Below are 12461 nucleotides of genomic sequence, written 5' to 3'. Positions count from 1 at the left end.
CAAACGAAATTGATTAAAGAGCCAAAAATTCGCCGTGTGCAAAAGCTGCAGTGTGAAAAATCCTGACAGCATTATCCCATGTTGAGGCAGGAGCGAGGGGGCTTCTGTGGGAACGGAGCATATTTTCCCCTGCGTTCGCTACGCCAAACGAGGCTCTTCGGGACTTAAAAAACCCCAAACAAACAAACAAATCAGCAAAAGTTTGCGTTGAGAGCCGCTCTCCCTCTAGCGGCGTTAGTGCCAGGAGCTGTGCTGCCACCTGCTGATGGCTCCAGGGATGGCCTCAAGCTCCCTCCCGCTCCACTTGGGAAGAGCCCGGAGGCCCTGCGGACATGCCGGTGGGGGGCTGGCCCCAGGCGGTGGCGGGACGACTTCGCCTCCTTCAGCCGCATCAAAGGTGGTTTCACTCATAGTTTGCAACAGTTCTTGTTCGAGTTTTTAATTTCTGCCCTCACTAAACGTAGATATTTTTTTCGGTAAAAAAGCAGCAACTGAGGGAAAACATTTATGAAGCATTTCGAGGTCATCTTCTAAATCCGTTTTGAACCTTTTCCTCCTCTCTGGTTTTCAGCGACTTCCATACTCTTCTTACAGGCCTACTGTCATCAGCACCAGATCATCTTTTTGTGCACAGCTCCCACTCCTTTGCAAATCTCCCTGGGATTGAGGTAGAGTAGGAAGTTCAGAGCTTTAATCACTGTACTCTAATGACATTTATTAAAAGTTAAGTTCACAATAGCAGCTTACCAAGAAACAGCAAAACCTCTCAGCCAAATGTCTCAATTTTGTAATGTAAACTCTGAAGGGATTAACAGCGTAATTCCTAAAAGTGTTAGAAGAGGCTCTGATCACCCTTTCTCTCAAAACCAAAAAAACTCAGAACCACAAGCATTCAGATTACAGCAAAGTTGCTTCAGAATACTGTAGCAAATCTGCTTTAGGATCCGTACCACAAGAACTAGAGGATACGATTATGAGAAATGGAACAAAAAGGAATGCCTCCATCTCACACACCCAAAGCACCACTCTCAGCACTCTTAAAGATAGGAAGATAAAAGAAAGAAAATAATAAATGGTTGCAATGAAATGTAATTAATGCAATATTGGCAGCCCCCCAGATCTGGTAAGAAGCATCACTCAAGCAACTCCACCCACATATGACATCTTGCTTTAAAGAAAACACTAGGATTTTTGTTATAAGTTTTTTAAGAGTGGCATTAATATAGTACTCAGTGTCGAGAAATGGAGGCAGTGAGGTGATAAAATAGACACTGAATTGCATAATAAGATTTAAAGTGTTTAATGTGCATGTCTTGGACAGAATGATTAATCTACAATACACTAAAATTTGAAGGATGGGAATTTCTTCTTCATTGTGTGTGCTCACAGTAGCAGGCAAAGTACTCAGTCACTGAAGTACAAACATCAGTATGCTTAAGTGACTTATGCATAATTTTTAAGGCAAAAATAGGTAACAACACGACTGCATACAGTTGCAAAAGTATTTACACATATCATTAGATAAAGAGTCCACTTCTAGCATGAAAATTTTAACTATGTACTTAATAGAGCAGTGGTTTATTTGAAAAGTTACCATTAAAAATGTAAAATTAATCCAGCTAGGATGAGTAGCACTGACATTTTACCTGGGCCTCCACACTCCCTGATCTTTGTCCCTCAACCTCTATCACTGTAAGCCATCCTCTCTCTCTGCCCATTTTCAGTCTTACTACAAAGGTGCAGGTGTGCCTGAGCCAGAGATGAAAAAGCTGGAATGCTAAAAATGTATGCAAAAGGTCCCAACAAGAAAAAAAAAAAAGAAAAAAACTGATCCTGAGAAATAAAATTAATGGGGAAAAAAAAATGCAGCTATCTGCAGGTACACATGGATTTGCTCAGTCATCCTTGTCTTTTGCTCCATGTTTCAGGATGCGTGTGAACTCGATGTAGTTGAAATTCCCCTTTTTGTCGATGGGTGCCTCTCTGTACAGCTCGTCCACCTCTTCATCCGTGAACCTGTCTCCCATTGTCGTCAGCAGCTCCCGCAGGTAGTCTTCCTGGATGAACCCTGGAATGAGACATACAGAGAGACACAAAAGGGAAGCCGGGTTTCTTAGCTGGGTCTCCAAAAGCAGCAGGACAGACATGCAGTTAACTAACACAGCATAAGCATTTGCACCGAGAGCACAAAATATTTTCTTAATTGCATTCTAAAGAAATTCCTTGACTGCAAAGGAAAAGGGAGGGAAGTTTAATGCATTTCATACAGATTTTTGAAAACAAGGCCCGACCTGCTGTAATATAATAACACCTATTTCCATTTCCTGATCTTCAACGGCTCAAAGTGGAAAAACAAGTTCCTGTCACTGCTAGTCTTCATTACACAAGCAGTTCTCTTAAATGAATTATATTTTTCTTGACTTAATTAGATATATTTGCACATCCTCTATAAACTAGTTTCCTCCTGGGAGTAAATAACCACCATTTGGCTCTTTGCTGATGCACAACAGCGTTGCTGGAGGCAGTTTACGTGGATACAGTGAAATCCTGGCAAGCATCCAGGGAGTTTATAACAGAAAAGACTTTCAGACAGGACTGAGCAAGTTAGCTCAGGAGGAAGGAAGTATGTTTACTGTGGAGAGGTAAAGGTGGAGAACCCAGTAAAATAAAAAAAAGGTAGGAGATATTATTTACTTTATGCTAAAATATTAGCATACGATTTTTGAGGAAATTTATGAAGATATAAAAATGAGCAGTTTCTAGGTATCTTCTGCTAATTCCATTTCAAGAGGTGGGCAGAACCAGCAGTTGCCAAGTAATTCCAGGAAAATTTAGAGATGAAAAAAGGAATGCGCATAACAAACTGTAGATGGTAGAATGCAAAAACTGCTAAATGCTGAAATAAGACCAGCCAAGTCTTTACAAGCACAATGGTTGCTTCATTTGAGAAAGAAATTGGTTATTGAACTGTAGTTGGAGAAATATCAATAACAGAACAGAGGAGGTAGAAGTATGTTCCAAAAAGAAGACTAGTAAACTCTGTGGATCAGCTGGAAATCATATGTAGACATCCACATCAACTGATGTATATTCAATCAGAACGTGATAAAAAAGTTCTGCTTTGGAAAGAGAGATGAATAACTTAAGCAAACAAGAGTTCATTAGAGAGACAAAACCAAACAGGGAATGAGCATGACAAATTAGCACGGTGGCGCTGCAGGGAAGGGAAACAAAAACATGTTTCTGCATATGCTAATGAAAACAGTATCATATTCCAGTGTAGACCAGCCTTTGGATACTGACTCCAAATCAAGAAGGCCAGCAGCTATCTCCTACTTCAAAAACAGGGAGAATGTTCGGTTAGCTGGGCCCATCTTAATCAGGTCAAATATTGGAGTTCTTTGTGTAAAGAAGAGGAAAAAGCAGCTAAACAGATTAGACTGTTTCAGCAATCCTACAGAGACCAAGTGGTGATGAGAGATGACATAAGGATTAGTATTCAAAGAATGCAAGGCCTTTGGTGCTGCCTCAAGGACTTAATTGCTCCTGTCTGAATAGCTAGGTGTTTAAACACTGAACTGGGCTGCCAGACTAGGAATACATTAAAAGTTTTAGCAGCAACAAATTGTAAAGCAAATGGGACTCCCACTCTCTCTATCCCACACAGCTTCAGTGTAGATGGGGAGTAACAAATAAATGAAGCAAAACTTCAGTTTCAGCCTGTTGCAGGCAGCACAAAACAGATGACAATGCAGGATCAAAGAGCAGACAAAAACCATTCCAAATGCAGACTGATACAAATTTTATACCAATTCCATAGTACTACACACAATAGTAATGCTGAAGCAACATACCCAACTAGATTGGCACTGTAGGAAACATAAGTAAAACGCGACAAGTACAACTACCTTATCCTCATCAGTAGAATCTGATTTGTATTACTCTCTTTCAAAAGACGTACACTGACGTTGAGCTAGAAAATCAGGCCCATAACAAACACACATCTGGACACCATGAAATGAAGAAAAAAAAAAGTAAAAGAAAAAAGGTTGATATAGCTGAAAAGGCTTTTGTACATTTTTAAAAGGAACAAACTGATCAGAAGCCAATCTGAGAATAAAATGAATAAAGGGTAAACATAACATGGGTTCTATAAATACATCACACATTATTTTGAAGAATGCATTTTAACTATTATAAAAAAAATCAATAAAAACAGAATAACAAAAATCAATAAAACAGAATAACTATCTCACATGTTTCCTGGTTAAAATTTGAGGATGGCATAAGACATAAAACAGACTGTGGAACCATTATCCTCAAATCATCATAGGACTAGACTAAAACATTTACCACATAGAGTTGAAAGATAATAAAATCAATCTTATCAGTACATGGGTGCCCGAACTAGTAACTTATTGTTTACATAGACATAGAAAGTTCCTGTTCAAAAGAACTGGTAGCACAACCATTTTCTTTATATCATTATGCATAGGCTCTTGTTTTGGTGCACACAAAAAAACCCGCTGTAGCACAGTGAGTCAGACTACCTGTGGAGAGAAAATAATTAACCTACTAACAGAACTTCCTTCTCTAGGAGATGGTAAAGAGATTTCCCTTGAGAGGGAGGAAGTCGATTAACATTTGAAAAGGCCTTACCAACAGAAAGCCTGTTTACCTACACCTCAGCAGGAAGGGGATGCTCTTTGAAAAGGCAAAAGGTGCTAAAATACACAGACTGAAAATAGCTGTTTGAAACAGAATAATATCCTTTGAAAGGTTCAGAGCCTATATCTACAGGCTAACTTAAAATATTGTGATGGACAGTTGTGAGGAAAGTTATAGGTGTAGTGACATCTCTAGTACAGAGGCTACATAATTTCAACGTACTCCTAAGACAAGTTCACAATATATCAAAGCGCTGATACTCTGTAATTCCACACAATTGCCCAAGGATTCATCCCCAGTTACTATACACTTCTCAGGAATCTCAGCCTCCACGAATAAATAAATAAAAGCATAAACTCTAACCTCAAGATTACAGACACAACCTTGAAAGTCTGACATAGTAAAACTGAGCTCTGTGTTTTCCTTTTTCCCCTCATTTTGCTAAGCAAGTCAGTCCCATCTGTCATTTCTACCTTCTAGACCCCACCCAGTTTTTATCTTTAGACCACTAAAGTTACAGCCCTTCCTGCAAGCTGAAAACAAACAACTGCGGGTGAGGGCACTGCACATAACATTTGTTATCAGAGCCATAAATTACACTCAGCAAGACAAGGGTTCAAAAGAGTTTAAGAAGTCTGGACAGCCTGTCTTGAAATATTAAACACTGAAGAATTCAGATGCATCTCAGACCTACTGCAGAGGTATGACAGACTTCACACTGTTACCTTTTCAATGACATAGAAAATCACATATTACCAATTTGAATTCCTCATCTTATAGCAAATACATCTTGTTTTGCACTTTGAGGAACATACACACTCCCCAGTTAAAACACTCTTCTTCAAAGCCTCACAGAAGAACATTACTACTAGTCCATAGAACTGACACAGAACAGCCAGAAAGCTTTTACTCTCACTCAGTAATAAGCCAAATTCTCATTACTTGATAGAATATGCCATCTAGGACTACTTCATTTATAAAGGTGCAAAAATCAGCATACTATTTAGAAACCTAAATAAACAACATAAAAAACCCCAAACCAACCCCTGCCAAGCAGCTGAGTTTTACCCACATACCTGTTGCTTCTTCATCAAAGCAAGCAAAAGCATTCCTGATTACATCTTCCGGGTCGGTGCCATTTAACTTCTCACCAAACATGGTCAGGAACATCGTGAAGTTTATGGGGCCTGGAGCCTCATTCATCATGGCATCTAGGTATTCATCTGTTGGATTCTTTCCTACAAATAAAGGGATTCATATTTGGTTTAGTTTTCAAACTAAAAGAGTAATGTCAATCATGCAATACAAACTGAGACACCTCTCATATCCTAAACTCAGGAATTTCCCTTAAACAGCACAAATTGGTTTGGCAAGCATGAACAGCAAAGGGACATTACCAAGGGAGGCGAGCATATCGTGCAAGTCCTCTTTGTCGATGAAGCCATCCCTGTTCTGGTCGATCATGTTGAAGGCCTCCTTGAATTCCTGAATCTGCGACTGATCAAACATCGCAAATACATTGGAAGTGGCGCGCTGAGGGCGCTTCTTGGTGGTCTTCGTCTTCGCCTTTTTGCTGGACATGTTGGATGTTGTTCACTAGGGAGAGAAGGAAATACAGTAAATGCAATAAGATCAGAGTTAGGACTTAAAAAAAAAATGTACTAAGGTTTAATGATAAAGTGCACCTCTAACACACTTCCATTTCCTCTCATCAGAACATATTTCCCTAATCAAGAAGGGAAAAAGAGAAACAGAAAGTATGACTAAATGAAAGACAGACTCCTAAACAAAAAGAAAGTCACGATTAGAAGACGTAGGCTGGACTTAAATTTTTGCCTTCAAAGGACCCTCACCCCAGTGGTCGCTGTGGGGACCCGCTACGGGACAGACGCGGAAGGGAGGAAGCGGCACCGGCGGCGGCGGATGCTCCGGTTCTTCCTGGAGAAACCATCGTGCTCCCGAGCGGCGGGTGGGGACGGCCGGCGGGAGAAGCGGCGGGGGGGGCAGCGAAGCGGCAGCGAAGGTATTCCCTTATGGATCGCAGCCCATCCTGCCTCCTCCTCGGCGGCGGCCGGCCCAGCACGTCTCCGCAACCACTTCCATCCGCCCCCCGCTTCTGTAGCGTTGGCGCATCCCGGGGGAAGTCGCCGCCGCCGCCGGTGCCGTCCCGTGCGCCGCCTGCAGGTGCCGGGCGGCGGGGAAAGGGATGGAGGGAGCCCTGCTGTCCGCGGAGAGGTGGCTCGGGAGGGCTTCTGCGAGTCAGCGAGTGCTTCCCGTGTGGTTGTTCTTTTATATACATAAAAACTCTTCACGCTGAAGGTGGAGCTTCGGTCCGTGCTCCTGAAGCCCGTGCCGGCGCCCGCAGCGTTCCCAAGTTCGCGTGGTGCCATAGCGGTGGGGTGAACGAAGCGTCCTGATCTTTCGGTAACGTACTGCCCGGATTAACAGGTGTGAGGGGTTATCCTTACCTTTAGTCCTCCTCGTGTTTCGCTTGAGGGATCAGAAAAATTCTACTTTGTATCTCTCAGTCTTCCAAGTGAGTACTCCCCCATGAGCAAGGCTTAGCCCCTCATGCAGCCACACATTGTAAGACTCGTTGGAGGATTTATTTTTGCATAGCTTTTTTTCACGAAAACATTGCAAAGGATGATGCTTATTTTTCTGGTCTTCGTTTACTGATGTAGGATGTCAAAGAAATTGAAGTACAAGCTCTTTTTAGTGTAGGAGCATGGGGTCTGAAATTGCTTCAGAAGCAGTTCAGTTTTAGCCCACTTCTGCGTTTTTGAAATTTTTCTGAACGGAATACTTGTTCGCGTTTTGCATATTGAAGTCCCACATAAATCATTTGGGCATCAAGAATCTGTTGTTTAGTACACAAAGAGGTCCTGAAAAAGTCAGATGGGAAAGATGCACTGCCGTATCATCATTCCTTGAACTCCCCCCCTACATGTTATCAGCTTTGTTGGTATACAGTCTGTATCTTGGTAAACAATAACTCTTAAGAGGTAAAGACATTGGTTAGGCATTGAAATAAGTTGCCCAGTGAGTGTGGTAGGGTTATTGTCTCTGGAAGTGTTCAAGAGGTGTCTGGATGTGGCACTTGGGAATTATGGTGGAACTAGGCTGATGGTTGGACTAGATGATCTTGAAGGTCTCTTCCAACCTTGATCATTCTGTGAAAGATAAAAATAGATGTACAGGCTTTTGCTGAAATTAGCAATTATATTTACAAATGTAAATGGATTACTTTTAGGCAGTGTACCTACTGAAATGAATGGGTAATCTAATATGTAATCTAGAAGCTGCAGTCCCAAATTTGAAGGGAGACGTTTTAATTGCTAGAAAGCTCAACTTTCTTCCTCTGCCCTCCTCTGAAACCAGAAGAGTTACCTCGTGAGGTCTGAGAATGTGGTCTAATTATCTTATAATACTTCCCCATTGAATTTTAATATTGCTCTTCTAAAATTTGCCTCAAAGTGCAATAGGAACTAATATTAAACTTTGCTGAATTGGAAGCCCGTTCATGAAAAAAGTTCTGGGTAAAAAAATCCTCTGTGCTTACTAGACACGACACGTAGTTTAAAGGTAATTATATGCAGAGTAAGAGTGGGCAGGAAAGCTGTAGAAACACCAAGATAGTAATAGAGTTAATAAAATACTCTATGATAATGTTGAACAACTGAATTGTATGTTGAAATTCAATTATAAAAAGTTATTTGATCTCTTGATTTAACGTTCTTTCGTCAGTTACTTTAAATTGAACCCTACTGCAAACATGCTATTCTATCTTGTATTGTTTTCCAAGCTATTAAAAAGGTGTTATATGAAACCTATCACTGTGTGTTGTTCCCAGTGTTTAACTTTCAGAGATGTGAGAATAGGTACAGTAATATTACTCACTCAGCATGAGATCAGTTCTTAATGACAAAATTGTGTGTCTATGTGTCTCTCTGTCTTAAAGCTTTTGTCTCCAATTTGTTGCATCATGGTGGAATGACCTAGAGGCAGACCATTTTCTGTGTGATGTGAGTCTAAGTAATGCTTTTGCAAACATTTGAATTTTACTTGATTCCGGTATTCATGATACCAATAAAGAAATTTAAAGGGGGGGTGTGAAGATTTGTTTTGCCTCTTATAATGTTTGGAGAATATTTTTTTTCACTCATTGACATAAATCTTAAAAAGAAAAGGGAAAAGAAGCAAAGGTCTTTTTTGTGAATGTGGTGCTCCCTGAGTGCTGTGCTGGCAGCTCCCTGTCTGATGGGACAGCAGGCCTGTTTTTTTAAGATGCCTTCAAGCCCTTCTTAAAAGCCAGCCTAGGCACATCCTAGTGAGAGCAGGTTTTGGGAAGCCCAAGGTAGAACTGGGCAGCACTGCCGCTGAGTGATTCATCCAGCCACCACACAGTGCAAAGTAGAAATGTTTCACTCTGGACAGAGAACTGCTCTGCAGAGAGAGTGTGCCCTCCCACTGCCCTGTGTGCAGGCCAGGCACAGCGAGAGCCTCTGGGAGCAGGCAGTTCCCAGGCTATGTATGTTGGAAGGATGCTTGTGTAGGTGGTGGGGCTGTCCCACAAAATAGGGCCACCTCGTGATGAGCTTCAGTTCTGTGCAGCCTTTGTTTCGTGGGCTGGGAAAAATGCTTGCACTATCACATCACAGAGTGTATTCCAATTTGTTTGTTTTTCAGTACTACATAATTTCCTACATAAAACGTACAGAGTAGGAATAAATTTGTACATTCTGAAAAAAATACTGAGCTCTTAACTCCTTCAGTTTTCTTCTTTCTGCTGCTTTTTCCTTCATTATTCCGACCTTCTTTTTCATTTATGTCAGTCTTGTTTTAGAAAAAGTCCTCTTAAGCAAAATGTATAAAATGTTCCTATTCTTTCCATCTAAAATACTCAAATACTTTAGTGCTGTTGAAATGTTTTCCTAGGCTTTTTTTCTTTATATTGTCTAAAAACATTCAAAATCATCTGTTTCATAAAGTTCTAAGTCCATTACACACAGTAAGCAATTTACAATAAGCCTTGTCATTTAATTCTCTCCATTAACAGTTGAACTCAATAACCTTAGAAGTCTTTTGCAACCTTAACAGTTCCATGATTCTACTTCCCCACCTCTGCTGAGTTACGATGACAGTACAAATATTTGTGATTAACTTGCTTGCTTAATGAAGCAGAATCAGTCTGTGTCATATGATGTTTATGAGTCTAATTAATGTTACAGGAATGGCTGCACTAGCTCACAGTAGAAGTCTGCCTAAAATAGTGTGCCCCAGCTGGAAAGAGATGTGGATTCTGGATGTGGAAGACAGGGAGCAAAGTCTTAGCCATCCTTTGGCTGTGTCTACACTGTTTGCTCCATGATGGCAACAGCCCTGAATGGGTGGGGGCCAGGAGACTGGTCTACTTGTGTACTGCTTGCTTGCTGCAAGGCCAGAAAAAATGCCAGGATCATCCCCAGCACCTGCATTTGACCATGCACAGCAGTGAGGAGCAGAGCAAGCCTGTCAGGGTTGCTCAGGCTAGAGTTTTGCTCAACGTTCAGATCTTGCTGCCTCCTGAGAAGGTGAGAACCATGAAGCTGGGGTTAAATGAGATTGCCCAAGTCTGACCCTGGTTTCTCCGCTAGTCAAAATTGGTCTTGAGACTGGGGATGGGGCAGCCCAGCAGCTGTGGCCTCTTTCTCCTTCTTCCAGTTCTAGGTGGAGCACCACCAGGATGTGTCTACTGGTTCCTTGGATACCTTCAGCAAATAATAGATGCTGTGAGGTCTTCCCTACCAGGTCACTGGAGAGTTTTATTGTTTTGGGGTTTTTTTCCCAAAACTTTGAATCGTATTTTTTTTTAAAAAAAACCATGCTTCCCATTGTTTTTGGAGGAGAGAACATACTGGGTGCTTTTAGCCTGTTCTTAAGGGGAGAGCGGCAGCAATGGCCGTTTGCAGGTATTTGGGGAAGAATAAGAGTCATGGTAGCCTATGATATCTTCCAAGAATCCTCTCCTGGTCTCTGCTATTTTAAGTTCATGGAGGAGTAAGCTACCCTGAGCCAGGTGTGGTATTTAGTAACGCACAATGAACTTCTTTCATGAGCTTGTCTTATATGTCATCCTTGACTAGATATAAATTTAGCATCCACAGTGTCCTTTACAGGTGTTTTTGGAGCCCTCTGCGAGGTTGCTATTTGTTACATGAAGGACTTTACCTTACTAATTTTGAACATACCTATTCTTATTTTACGCTCTAGACTTTATATTGGAAGAAATGCTAATGCTGAATTGTGTGTCCACCTCTTTGTGTTCCTTGTGCTTCTAGAAAGCTCTTGCATGCTCCATCTGCTCTAGCAGAGAGTCTCACTTAGATAATTTTTCTTGTACAGAAGCAATTCCATACCCTTACTCATCATAGAAGTAAGACTGAGGATATAAATAGGAAACAAACAAAACAGTCTGAAAAGAGAGACTAGATGAAAAAGCATATGTGTGATTTTCACATTGAGTTAAGAATTAAAAATGTGTGAAAGTTAGATGGAAGGTTTTGCCACTTAAGAGATTTTTTTTTTCTGAGCGTATTATCACTATTCAACAAAAGTAACAAATGATAATTACAGAGGTTAGATATCGACAGCACAGTCAAAATTAAATATAAACACCCAAGGCTAGGTCTAAACTATCATTTAACAAAAACATTTTGTCTGCCAGTTGTTTCACCTGGTATTTTGGCTCATCCCTCTGCCCTTCCATCCCTTCTTCCCTGATTCCAGCTGGCATCTGTTGTCTCTGTCAAGCTGTACCAAGTGCAGTGCAGTTATCAGTCAGAGTGACAGTCATTCTTTTTGAGATGCTGAGAGTGTCCCAGAGTTTTCTGGAACTTCTCCAAAAATAACTCCAGCACTGTCATCCAAAGGGAAAACATTGGACAAGTTGTGAGTGAAAGAAGGGATTCTGAATGCATATCTTCGCTTGGCTGTCTTGGAGGGCCTCAGAGCAAGACTGCAGGGTATTCCCTGTTTTCATTCAATGACCTCAAGAACAAAAATGGCTACTGCTTTCCTAGGTTGTCCCTGCTACAAGGTAGATGCTGAAGCATGAAAAATAAAGGCTCTCAGAGAAAGATATATTCTTTCTCCAGATTGAAAATGAGAAATAGCTCTGTTTTGACTTTCTAGTAACTTTCAGTGTGCATGGCCGAGGAAAAGCCACTGTACTGCCACTTGTGCTGTATGTCCATAACTTGTTTTTTAGCCTAGCTGGTAAGTTGCAATAATTCTAGCTAAGTCTTTGTGGGTTTTTCAGTCCTTTTTGCACTAGTTTTAATCAGAAATATTGCCAGACACCATGATTCCATAATGTTGATGTCTGAAATGCAAAAATAAGTGTTGATAGGTATTCTTAATAAGGAGAGTGGGAGGCCTCCAGTCTTTCAAAGACATGTAATTAATTCTGCTTAACCTAAGATTGTACATATGTGCCCTCTCCTCACATGTAAAATTAGAGTTGGTATCTGTCTGAGAGCATGTATGAACAAATATGGACGAAAATGAAATGAGCTAAATGCTTGGCTGAAGGTCTAAAATACTATTTTAAAATATACCCAGAAAACAAGAAGGAGCATAATTAGTCAGGTGTTTGACATGAAAAGTAAGGTGTTAGCAGTTTTCTTGTTAGCTGATGCCAGCGCAAGTTTGGTTGACTGGTGGAGCAATTTCAAAATCAGCCTATTTCTTGTGGGGTGGCAATATGTTGCCAGTATAAAACCTATTGTGTTAGAGATAGTTAGCTCACAATT

The 12461-nt window shown here is 40.9% G+C and overlaps 1 protein-coding gene across 1 annotated transcript; it reads right to left on the bottom strand.

The window, feature by feature from the left end:
- Positions 1–1284: 1284 nt before the first annotated feature.
- Positions 1285–6249, bottom strand: LOC135414792 (myosin regulatory light chain 2, smooth muscle minor isoform-like). Its single transcript, XM_064656012.1, has 3 exons — positions 6066–6249; positions 5745–5906; positions 1285–2068 (listed from the first exon to the last, which is right to left on the bottom strand). Exons 1-3 carry the CDS (start codon positions 6247–6249, stop codon positions 1896–1898), a joined length of 519 nt encoding a protein of 172 aa, XP_064512082.1. The 3' UTR covers positions 1285–1895.
- Positions 6250–12461: the final 6212 nt, after the last annotated feature.

Source organism: Pseudopipra pipra, chromosome 1 (assembly GCF_036250125.1).
Source record: "Pseudopipra pipra isolate bDixPip1 chromosome 1, bDixPip1.hap1, whole genome shotgun sequence".
Classification (NCBI taxonomy): domain Eukaryota; kingdom Metazoa; phylum Chordata; class Aves; order Passeriformes; family Pipridae; genus Pseudopipra; species Pseudopipra pipra.
Note: the sequence above shows the minus strand (reverse complement) of the source record. Positions and strands in the feature narration are given on the sequence as shown.